This window comes from Phoenix dactylifera, chromosome 1 (genome assembly GCF_009389715.1).
Source record: "Phoenix dactylifera cultivar Barhee BC4 chromosome 1, palm_55x_up_171113_PBpolish2nd_filt_p, whole genome shotgun sequence".
NCBI classification, from domain to species: domain Eukaryota; kingdom Viridiplantae; phylum Streptophyta; class Magnoliopsida; order Arecales; family Arecaceae; genus Phoenix; species Phoenix dactylifera.
In genome coordinates this window covers 13,028,846-13,042,116 of record NC_052392.1, presented here as the reverse complement: position 1 = coordinate 13,042,116, position 13,271 = coordinate 13,028,846, and the positions used below count along the sequence as shown (strand labels likewise).

At 34.6% G+C, this 13,271-nt stretch overlaps 1 protein-coding gene and 1 long non-coding RNA gene across 2 annotated transcripts; both read right to left on the bottom strand.

Moving 5' to 3' along the window:
- Nucleotides 1-102: 102 nt before the first annotated feature.
- LOC120110913 lies at nucleotides 103-6,909 on the bottom strand. The gene is made up of 3 exons (XR_005512051.1): nucleotides 6,881-6,909; nucleotides 646-1,202; nucleotides 103-396 (listed from the first exon to the last, which is right to left on the bottom strand). It is a non-coding gene; the product is annotated as an uncharacterized LOC120110913 (long non-coding RNA).
- A 2,014-nt stretch (nucleotides 6,910-8,923) lies between these two features.
- Nucleotides 8,924-12,599, bottom strand: LOC103710689 (heavy metal-associated isoprenylated plant protein 41-like). The gene is given in 4 exon segments (XM_008796542.3): nucleotides 8,924-9,218; nucleotides 11,107-11,305; nucleotides 12,399-12,488; nucleotides 12,491-12,599. Coding segments are annotated over 4 exon segments (693 nt in total).
- Nucleotides 12,600-13,271: the final 672 nt, after the last annotated feature.

Here is a 13,271-nt window from a genome sequence, read left to right as displayed (position 1 = left end):
ACAGTGAGAGATGGTAATAGATGCAGATTTAGAGGGTGAAAAAAAAAATACAAGGAAGCAGTTGGATGTAATTCAGAAAAGTAAAAAAAAATTAAACTCATGGGCCTGAGGCAATTTCTATTCTTTAAAGCAAAGCTTCATCATAATGCAACAACAATCAGGATTGCTCCTACCAAATACTGATTTGAGCTTGGCAGACCCTTCGGTAACTGAATCAGTTGCTCAGCAAATGCAATCCTTCCAGTATATATGGGCATTGTCCATCTTGATAACAAAATAGATCAAGGTGAGACAGGCATATATGGTACAATCACACATGTTCAGGACATGAGCATCATTTCTCAATGCCTCGAACGAGCTGCGGAACATTTTTTACAGGCTCCCTAAGCACCACACCTGTAGCAAAAACATTTTTTACAACAGACCATGCTTTTAATATATACATACGTACATACATACATAAAAATATACACAAAGGTATCTATGTGTATATGTGTGTGTGTACATATATGTATATACATATGTACATATATGTATATATGTGTGTGTGCGCGCGCGCGCATACATACATACATATATATATATATATATATATGCCACCAATGCCTAAGTTAAAATAAAATCATGAATAATTATAACATTCACCTCCATCTAGAACTTCCCATCCAGAGCAACAATTTTATGTGACTTGTCCATAAACTCAATGAATGACTACTTCCTATCACATTGATCCAATGATTTGTGGTAAATAATACTGCATCTGAACTCACTTGACAATAAATGTTTCAGAGATAAAAGAAATGAATCTAAAACAATCTCGTGTGGTATACTAAAGCCAATTCATATCCAAAAGTAAGTAAATCAACAATGAAATGAGAAAATTATAATAAAATAGCTCAATCTGGTGAGGAGATAAAATGTTCAAGCACCGAGAAACAACCAAGCAGAAAACTGAACTGAATATCACACCATAAACATAAGCTTATCAGCATGAGATTGCTTTCTTATATAGTTAATGTATGTGGATGTTTTACAAAATGATCCTGGGAAAGGGTAAAGGATTCTTTCACCAAGGAGGAAAGCTTCCTCTTCTTCTTCTCCACTATCTCTGAGTCAGTCTGGCTCGTCTTGACCATCTCCTCAACCTCCTCATACCACCCACTTGTCTCTGATCTCATTGCCCTCAATATCACAAGTTGTTTCTAGTAATTAAAGGATACATATAGAAGAATTAGAAATCTCCAGTTGATATATGCTGTCCCAGCCAACAACCAAAACAAGATGCCTGTGCCTGAATTATCAAATCTAGATATAAGAGGCACTTAAAAACCCAAAAGACAATCAATTCTCAGACTAAGTTTCAAGTCAATCATGAGTCAGGTACAATTGACCGAGTTTGTTGTAATATCTACTAACCCTTCATCGACCATAAGTTGTTAGCTAGCATCCAATATTACTTAGGATGAGTAACTCAAACAATAATTGTGGCATAAATTTCTTAATTACCATGAGAATACAGACCCTTGATAACAGTTAAAGAGCTTCAAGCAAAAGACCTTCTAAGGATGGCATTCATATAATATTACATTACAAAGGAAAAGCACATGATGAAAAAAAATCATGGTCCACAACAATCGCCAATTCTAAAATCTAATTGTACTAAACTTATAACCAATCTGTGGAAAAAGCAGGATTTATATTTCTCACAGATGGCCAGAATGAACATAAGCAAAAAAAAAATGCTTAGAAGACATGTAACAAACGGTGGGAGAGAAAAGGAGGAGAAACTTCTATATGTTTAACAAAGGTTAAATAGATTTGAAATGGTAGGGAGAATTGACATGACTTTCAGTAGTTAAATGACATAAAGAAGTTTGCCGTGGTAAAGGGCATAGAATATAACTGACCCTACCAGATCATATAAGGATATAGACTGTCATATTGCAAAAACATGTAGAGCTTATTTAGTAAATTCTGTTTATATATATATATATATACACACACACATTCTGAATGGTCAGAGTTGGTTGGAAGAACAAAAATCTGGCATTGATTTAACATTCACAGCACTAATGTATAGTTAAATAAGATTTTAAAATAAGATCGAGTCAACTTTATGTATCATATTTCCTCCAGCTTTCACTTTCTGTGTAGATCCTCCATTGCAGCATAAAATTTTTTATGCAACTTGTCCATCTTAACTTCCTATCACAATGATCAAATGATTTCATGTGAATAACTCAGCATTCTTAAATCATTGACACTAAACATCTCAGAGACCAAAGAAAGGAATCTAATACAATTTCTTGTGGTATATTAATATATATCCAAAACAAGTAAATTAACAAACAAAGATTAAAAAAAAAAGTTATAACAACATAGCTCAACATGGTATAAGCAATAAGTGGACAGAAGACTTAAAATTTGATCATAAAAACAAGATTATCATCATTACATTGCTTTGCATGCCAATACATACTAATGATGAACAAGAATGCAATCGTAAAAGCTCAGATGATCAAGAATCACCAATAGCATACATAACACAACATTTCACAACATTAGGAAACAGAAGAGAAGCTACAAAATTGTTCCTGTAAAACTAATTTTAGGAAATAACTTGAGATCAGCTTTACTATAGGCATAATATCGACACTGATGTAATCAAACAGAGAAATCCAAAACCTGAACATAGAGGAGTGTGTGGGTGTGTGTGCATGCGCATGTGCATCCTTAATTGTTTGAAAATTTGAATTCCTAGCTTTTGTTTTCAATATCCAACAGCCAATAATTTATCAAAACTACTTTCAACTTTTGCAATAAAAGAAATTGCCTTAAACAAAAGTACCAAATAAGATAGGTGATGCAAGAGTGCAAATCTTGAGCTAAGAAATTCCTACATATGTCTCTGTCATAGTTCTTACAAGCCAAGACAAAATGACTTCTATTTTAACTGCAAACTTAACCATGTCATCAATGTGACAATATCCATAATTATACCTGTAAAATATCACATGAAATGAGAAAAGTACAAAGATTTGGATATGCCAGTGAAGTCAAGCAGTTGGAGACGAGAGAGAGAGAGAGAGGGATTTTTGACAGCTTAGCAACAAGAGAGAGACAATAGGAGAAATGGTAAGAAAAAGACCAAGCTAGAGTTCTTTCTCCAAGGCCTCTATCTAGGATACTTCTGCTCCTTGATGAATTTCATTGTGGCCTGCTCCCTGACCACTGAATCCCAAAAACAAAGATATTGAGGCGCAGAAGGAGAGAGAGAGAAAGAGAACAAAGGTGAATTTCAAAATCCACCTGCATTCTATCAAAACATCGCCAACCCTCATCGACCAACCCGGCATGCAGACATCACAACTACCAGCATCACATCATCAACCACCACCCCCTCACTTCTCATCCTATCAAACAAACCAGCCTATTTCGTATTGGGTTTGTAAATAGCTATTTCTAGGGTTTCTCCATTGTATATTTTCTATTTTCTTTTGCTTGATCCGAAATTGGGGTTTTGTGCTGCCAATAGATGACCTAATTTAACTTTCTTGGTGCAAGAATTAGTTTCAGAAAAAAAATTCTGTTTTTATTTTTTTTTAATTTCTTGATGACTCTCATAGGTGTCCTCTAGTTTGAAATTTTGCTGTAATTCTACGATAGTTGGTCTAGTTTTATTGCTGGCGTTAGTAACTCTAACCAACAACTTTGTTTCCAACGATTACATTTACTGAAAGTTTTGTTTTCTAAATATGCCAATGTGAATATCAGTTTGTATATAATATCGCTGGTCTTAGACTGTGTGATCTATTTTGCAATTAATTTTTTTTGTTGTTGTGAAGACATTTTTATTGTAATCACCATCTATATGGTCTCTGTTACTGGTGACTTTAATTTATGTCCTTCAGCGCTATGTTAGTAAATTAATCGACCATCCATTTTCACAGGTTCACATTCCTGCCAGGTGTATGGCTAGAGTAGACTTTTGGCCAAGATCTTCTCCCTCTTCTACAGCACAATTTTCTCATTCAGATTTTGATTCTGTTTTCTTCTCTAAAGTTTCTCTCTCTGATTATTTGATATTTATATCATTTCGGTTTCACCAATGATTGTGTTTTCTTCTATAAAATGTCTCTTTCAAATTCTTTGATCTCTATAGCAGCCACAGATCAAAGAGAGATCAAGGCACTAGAGAGGTGCGGAGGTGGAGGTGTACTTGAGGACATGAAGAGCTTGCATTCTCAAATGGATGGTGATTCCTTCTACTCCGTTCTTTTCTTTTGTTTGGTTGATTTATCTTTGGATCTCTAAATATCATGGAGTTTAGATTAGAGGAGTTCTCCTTTGTTCTCTCTCTCTCTCTCTCTCTATCTCTCTCTCTCTCTGCCCCTCAATATCTTTGTTTTTTGGGATTCAGTGGTCAGGGAGCAGGCCACAATGAAATTCATCAAGGAGCAGAAGTATCCTAGATAGAGGCCTTGGAGAAAGAGCTCCAGCTTGGTCTTCTCCTTACCAATTCTCCTATTTTCTCTCTCTTGTTGCTAAGCTGTCAAAAATCCCTCTATCTCTCTCTCTGCCTCTCTCTGTTTCTCTCTCGCATAAAACACTGAGACATGCACACAGACACACTACTACACATGTTGGCAAGAGAATGGCACATTCTAGTGGACAATCGAGATTTCAGTAACACTTTTTCCTGTTACAATGGCCCTGGATGTTGTCATTTGTGGCTGTCATATGGGAAACAACAACGTTTATAAGCTACCTCCAGACTATTTTATCTGGAAACTGGCTGCTGGAAAGGTTTTCTTTAGCCATTACAGTAGAGGGAAGTCTCCTCTCCTCCGAAGGAAATGGACAAGAATGCCCTGGAAGGGGAGCACAAAGCTCTGTTGGCTGACAGAGCTGGAGAAATGGAATGTTCGCCCTCTTTACAGGATCAGATCAATCAACTAAAGGTTGTAATTTTCATTTCTAAACCCTCTGCTAAATATCATAATATGTGCTCTAAAGTTTGAGAATAAGGGCCACTCGTATAGCCTATCAGGTGCTCATGAAAGGCTAAAAACAGCTGAAATGAACAAAATACTTATCTGACTGGCACAGACTATTATACATCGATAACTACGTTAGGACAGAGTTACTATTATAAAACCCTAGCTTTCACATTAGTTGCATACTTTCTGGTAATATTTTCAGTAATCTTATTTCTCTTGGCTCCTCCCTGTCATTCTATAGCTTTTGTTATTATCATATTGAACAAAATATTTGTGTGGTTTTATGACAGATGTAAAGTAGCAATCAAATATGCAACGCCTCAATCTCTTTTTGATCCATGGCTGCCTTAGAGATCAAAGGATCTGAAAGAGAAACTTTATAGAAAAAACACAATCATCAGAAGAAAACAAAATCAGTGGCAAAATCTAGCTAATTGTGCTGTGCAAGAAAAAGAACATCTCAGGCAAAGCTCGTGTCTCAGATTGCTCGAGATAAAAGCCCTGCAGGCATGTGAGCCCATGATAATCGATGCTCATTTAAGTTTCTAACATAATGCTAATGAGCATGATCGCTTGCTTCTTATGCAGTAAAAAATATCTACAAATATTTGACAAGAGAGAAGACTTGCTGACTGAGACTTAACAAAAGACAACAGTGAGGTGGGCTAGGCTTTGATTGGAGACCACCATGACTTAAATTTTTTTGAGAATATATAACCTCTGCAACTTCTATGTTTAGAATATATAATTCCATGGAGGCTGAGTTTGTTGATGATTATAATATCCAAAAGTCTAACGTTAGAGCATCCAAAACATAATAATGATGATCAAGAATGCAACTGCCAAAAGAGCGGACATTAGCACACACAGAAAAGAGAAGTCATGTACACCTAGTTCTTGGGAGGAAGTAAATTGAAATCACTAGTAACAGATACCATAAAGAAGGTTGATCCAGTGAAAATAACTTGACAAAAAGAAGAAAAACTGGAATAGCAGAAGGATCCAACAATCTAAGACCACTAATACTATATACGAGTTGATGTTCACATTAGAATTTATAGAAAACAAAATCTTCCGTAAATTTTGTCCCTAGAAAACAAAATCCTCCGTAAAAAAAATAAAAAAATAAAAAAATAAAAAAAATAACATCGGTGATGACATTAGATCAACTGTAGAAGCAATACAGCAAAACTTCAAACCAGAGTACACTTCAGGCAAGTTGTTAAAAAAATTAAAGCAAAATATTTCTTCCAAAACTAAATCTTGAAAGCTAAATCAGGTCATCTGTTGTCTGTAGAAAACCCTAAATACAGATCAGGCGAAAGCAAATAAAAAACACATAAGGAAAAACCCTAATGACGGTTCCAGAAAACTCTCAAGAACCTCAATTCGGAATGAACTAAAATAAAGATATTTAATGCCAAAAAATTATCTTAAAAAACACTTAGAGCTCTCAAAAGAGATCGTGGATCACCCGCGAATCCACTATTGCCACAGCTTCGTTCCATGTCATGGCGACTCCTAATTTGATGATCAGTCTTGGAAGATCAGAAGTAGAATTCATAACATGCCTAGCATCGAAACATTATTTTCTCCATTAAAACTCTATTCCAGAGAAATAAAAAGAAATAAAAAGCATCGAGGAACACCATTGTATTCATAAGTCGAAAACCTAAAATTTCTTTGGAAAGATCTCTAAGCACGATTTCGAGAAACATAAAACAATGATCGGAGCCGAAGAGAAAATTTTCTTGCTAGAGATCTCAAGAAGAAGCAACAAGAACGATCGCGAAAAAAAAAAGAGGGCCAAGAAATCATACCTAATGAAGAAACAACAAGAACGATCAAAAAAAAAGAGAGAGAATGACAAGAACTCATACCTCAAGAAGCACGAAGAACGATCAGAAAAAAGAGAGGAGAGAACGCCAAGAACTGAGAAGAAGCACCACGAACGATCACAAAAAAAAAAAAGAGTAAGAACTCATACGTTTGACCCAGAGCAAAGAAGAGGAGTCTCCAGCAATGGGCGAATGGAGGAGACCGATCCGATCGGGGCGTTGGTCTTGAATGAAGAGCTTGGGAGACTCGGGGGGACGGTCGGAAGGAAAAAAGAAAGAAAGAAACCCACGCCGTTTCGTTTCGACTTTCGAGAGCGGGAAGGAGGGAGATAACTCACTACACACATGAGTGAAGAGGGTGGGACCACAGTGGCGGAAGTGGGAGATGGAGGTGGTATTTATAGGCCTAGGGCTCGATACCATGTGAGTCGGGTAGAAAGACGTTACCATGTATAGATTTCTTAGGCGCATTGCGTGAATAGAACACGCTATGCGGTATGAGTTGTATAGAATACATGTAATTATGTATAATTATTTCTTTTATAAAGACGTCTAAGCAAGGAAGCATAGACTATGAATACGATTGCATATGTATAAAATATATAATCGGCCAAGCAGACGTTTGTCGATCGAAAGCCGGACAATGATCAATACATCAATCCTGCGTAAACGCTGCCACGCACGCATAAATAGCAAGCCAAGTGCAGACGAAGCTAGGCTTATACTCCATCTCGCTCACATTCCAATAATATTAAAATATTATTATTTTGTATAATACTATTATAATATAGTATAATGTTATATTCAATACTACAGCATAATAATATAACATAATATGATATGATATGATATAATAATTTATTATTAATAGTACTGACTGTTGCCGCGTCATCGAGCCCAGCGGCTCACTCTCCTTCGATCATCTCTTTGGGCCAAGAAGCCCCGTTTCATCAAACATCTTCAAGTCAAATGACTCAATGCCAGTCTGCTGCAATATAATATCATATTATTTTAATTATCACATAATATATAATAAAATATTATAAAATAATATTATAAATATATGTTTATATTATAATAACATTATTTTATAATAATATAACCATATGATGGAATATAATATATCATTAATAGTACAATATTACTGCAATATAATATAATATTATTATAATTATGATATAATATATAATATAATATTATAAAATAATATTGTAATACAATATAATAATATAATATAATAATATATGTTTATATTATAATAACATTATCTTATAATAATATAATCATATAATGGAATATAATATAACATAATATTATATTATCTTGTTATATTATTAATAGTATATTATAATATTGTTGTATTAGTTTTATAATATAAAATAAAAATATATTATATGATAATTATTCATTACCACAATAATATAATATATTATACTATTATAATGTAATAACAAAATACAATATAACATAATATTTTATTTAATTTATTATTATATTATATTATATTTATAGTAAAATAATATATTATGATATGATGTAATATACAATATAATCACGAGATTTGTTGATAGACATTTTGAACATTAGAAAAATTTTATTAAAACCAAAAGGACATTGGTAGGAAAACGAGAAGCTCCAAAATAGAATTTTTTTCAAATAGACTTCAGCTTTCTGGCAAGACAAAACAACTTTCTGATTTTTTACTAAAAATCAGTCACCATGCCAGTGTACTATCCAAAAATGATTTTAGGGGTCTAGAAAGCACTTCCTAGCTAACCAAAAGTTTTAAAAAACTAAGCCCTACTTGTTTGTCATAGAGGAACTCACCTGTTGCACTTGTGCTTCCAATAACTTGGTATTAAGTTTGAAATTAGCTGTCATACATGGCTTGCCGGACCAGTTCAAAACTTAAGAAGCTATTACATATAAGACCCTAAAGAGGTTTTACTAAATATTATACCAGATTCTCTTAGTTTTCGCCATCAACTCGCATTCTCGTCGCCATCCTCTCTGATTTTTGCATAGGCTTTGTGTCAAAATGCTTTGGAATCTAGCTTTCAATATTTTCAATCTTCATAAATTATTTCAGATCTCGAGCGAGAGGACAGAGGATATCCTGAATTTGAACGTGCAGCTGTTACGCAAGGGAAATGGCTTGTCACACCTTCCTCCATCTCCTCTTTTGTTCTTATAACCAGGGTAGTCTTCAATATTAAAATTAGAACATTCCACCAGAATAAGAGAGTTCATGAAAGCAAGTTCATCAACGTTCCATTTGTCAAAAGGATAGCATATTTTATGGCTCACATGCACTTCCCCGTAGGGTCGAAGCATGCGGCTGGCATTTTCAAAGAAGCCGTGCACTAGTTCCCTGTGCAACCTAAAGCACACACAATAGAAAAGATAGATCAGTTATCAACAATCTTCAAACATCACTAACACTAAAAACAGTACTATAAGAATGACATATCAATCATACACCTCTCTTTATACACCTTACATTCTATGACAACACAGATGCTTACTCGGGTATGTAGATGTCCTTTCTAGTCTGGAATTTAATATATATAACTACTAAGCTAGTAATAAATATAGAAAAAAGTACAAATTCTCTATTTACGGACCTTACGTTCTATGACAAAACATATGCAGATGCTTGCTTGGGTGTGTGGATGTCCCTTCTAGTCTGGAAGTTAGTACAACTATTAAGCTTGTAATGCATATAGAAAAAAAAAAAAAGCCACACATAATAGAAAAGATAGATCAGTCATCAACAATCTTCAAATATCACCAACACTAAAAATAGTAGTATAAGGATGACATATCAATCATAGACATTCTCTCTTTACACACTTCATATTCTATAACAATACAATGCTTACATGGGTGTGTAGATATCCTTTCTAGTCTGGAAGTTAATATAACCATTAAGCTAGTAATGAATATAGAAAAAAGTACACATTCTCTATTTACATGCCTTACATTCTATGACAAAACGTAAACAGATGCTTACTTGAGTGTGTAGATTTTCCTTCTAGTCTGGAAGTTAGTACAACTATTAAGCTAGTAATGCATATAGAAAAAAAAGAAAACCTTCATTTCATGAGAAGCATTTCATGAGAACATCATAAACTTAATCAATATAATTGAAATTTACAGAAAACACAAAAATGTAATATATTAGAACTTGATTTTGTCCAGGCAAATCAAGGCAATTATAGTTTGAAAGAAAGAGCATAGTTATTACAGGTAGATAAACAATCAAAACTTGCTTAGCATGTCTATAAAACTCATTGCTTATAAATATTAACTTCCGCTGGCAAGCTTCAGCACTGCATTCTGTGCATGGTTGCATGTGCAAACTGTATCTGACCAATTTTCAACAGCCTATGCCTGATCAGTCCAAGGAAAAACTGTGTTCTTATTTAAATTTGAGTACAAGGATTCCATGGATATAAACAGTATGGTTTCAAAGAGAATTACATTTTCTGGATGGAAAGAATATTTGCTGGAAAATGCAAACTGTAGGTGGCTTTATACTTATCGAGCAACAACATCATTAGATGATGCCGATCCTTCTCATCAAGTCCTTCACGAGAACTATGCAGTGGCCTCTAAAATAGCAATTAGCTTATTATTCAAGATTACCACTTCTATCCTCTAAAATACTTGTTATCCGTTCTTAGCACTATCTAGATCATACTAATCATGCATGCCCTTGAAGTTCTATTTTAGTTTGAGTTCTTTCTAGCACAAAAATTGTCACTAAAGCCAAACATATATGATTGCTGTCTGATTCACAATAGACGCCCTATCTATGAAATATTTTACAAATAAAAAAAACATGAAGCCAATTACATATATTTGCTATAAGTGTAGTTTGTTCTCATCTGATAATTAAGTATGATCACTATGAATGATGTCAGTTGGATGTGCCTATAAATTGTAAACAAAAACATAATTGTTTTTAGAGAATAAATGCCTATCTTTGTTTATTTTCCTGGAGATGATAGTGTAATGGCTCGTACAGATGCACCAGAATTTATACAATAAACAATAATGGCATTTTAAGAAATATTTATTAAATAAGATCATATGCAAGTTCACGTACTAGTCTTTCAGTAATTAGTCAAACAAGTCAGGACATTAAAAAATATATGAGAAATTACTTTTCCATCCCTCTAAAGACCCCGCTGTAACAGGAGGTTTCTGTTGACCCAAAAAAAAACTTCCCCAAAAAAATAATATGAGTGACTAGTTATACATACTCGATCAAATACATATGGCTCTCGTTTCCTTTAAAGCCTGCATGCGGAAAGTTGAACACAATCCGATCAAATTCCCTCATCTTCAAATCAGTATGAAGTTTCATTTTCGTCGCATCAACCCCATGTAAGATGGTTGCTCCCATCTTCTCCAGACTTTCCAAATGTGCCTTAGCTTTTGCATACTTGGCCACCACATCATCTGATTCAAGGTGATATGAATATTTAAGAAACTGCAAGAAGGGCGAACCTCAAAGAACAAAAGGTTAAAAAATAGAAATTATTTCTGTGCAAAGTCTAGTAAACTAACTAGAAGGGGGAAAAGTAACATCTTTGCAGCCAAAATCAGTGGAGTAACATTTTTGAGACCAATATTCCAGCGAGAAACTAGGTGGCTCGAGAAAGTGAAAGCAGCTAGCGACAACAAATCTCTATTTTTCATATCTAACTGATACCTCCTGTGAAGTGATATAATCTAATTCCCAAAAAAGATTAGAGATTAGTTATCACCCGGTCTACCAATCTATCTTTAAGCCTTCGAAGTTCCTCTGACAACTTCAAACGAGAAGTCTCCCAACGGAAAGTCTTATTGGACCGCTAAGATCTTCCGGCATCCAAACAGGCCCTTCAAGTGATCCTTGTGTTGTTTCAACAACATGGGAACAACACCCCTATATATACAGAATAACCCACTGGAAAAATATTTCCTCAGAAAGGACATCTTGCAGCTGCTAAGAGTTAGTGGTTTTTCTCCAAGGTAATGTTGGTGAGAGTTAAGATAGTAAGCAAATATTAACCATGATCGGTACGTAACAGCAACTTTAAGAGGTTGTGACTCATGAAAGTAAAACCAAAAACGCTGTGACTCATGAAAGTAAAACCAAAAACGCTCTCATACCATCCAAAATTTTGTGCAGTGTACAACGCAACTTAAATATCAGGTTAAAAACATCATCCTTTGCTTCCTATAGTAGGTTAAAAACACAGCAACTTAAATATCAGACTCTGAATTTAAGTATAAAAAAAAGGGTCAGAACCTGGATGAGACAATAGGCGAAAAATAGAAAATGGCAACACATAACGCTCATCGACTTTTTAACTTTTAAAGACTATCCGTTATCAAAAAAGACGACCCATCAGCACCCCATCTCCTCATAATAAAGAAAGGAAAAAAGCAATGCATCTAGAAAATCCATAAACGTTACTAATAATCCTACGTGCATTATCATACATGCATGCATGCATAGGAAAATAGAAACAAAGAAAGAGATTCGGAGAAGAGGGTGGGGGATGACCATGCGAATCTAGGGACGTGGCAACAATGTTGGATGCAGAGCCAAAGGCATGGGCTAGAGAGAGGGAGAAGGAGAAGTCTCCTTCCCCACCAACAGTATCTCATGCACTGACGAGTAGTGATTGAGCCAAATCACCTTCTTCGTCTCCTCCTCGTTCGCCTCTTCCTTGGCTTCTTCCACAGCCTCTGGTGGGAGCTCCATTCTCGCTCTCTTCTCTTTCGAGTTCTCATTCCCTTGTCACTCTGCAACAGGATTTGAAGGCGGATGCATCGAAAAAAGAGGAATACGAGAGGGCGCGTTGGCCCAAAGCCATATGTTTCTTTTACCCCTTTTTTTCTTCTTGGTACTCTGCAAGAAGTTTTTTTTAACCTTCCTCGTAGCTGATATTATAATTTATGTTTTGAGCGAGTTCCCTCGGTTTCCTAGTTACTGATGATATTGCCACGAGAGCCGTTTGCGTTCCCGAACCGACAGTTTCTCGACGCCAAGTTTGAACATACCATTCGTGCCGTTTGGTTTCTCCGATAAACGCTAATTTTGAATGTTCCAACTACGTGATGAGTGTGCGATGTGACTGAAAATTTTATAAAGTTTTTTCCGTACATATCTTTCTAAATATTAAAACTGGCATAAATGTTTTTTCAAATTAATGTTTGCATATATATATATATATATATATATAAAGTTTTTTTATTTTTCATGTATAAATATATATATATATATATATATATATATATATATATATATATATACACACCACCATCGCGAAAAAATTAATGTTTTAAAATTAAAACTAATTGTAATACACTTAATGCATAGACATGTAAAAAAAATATTGATAAAGATATATATTGCTCACAAAAAAAAAAAGAA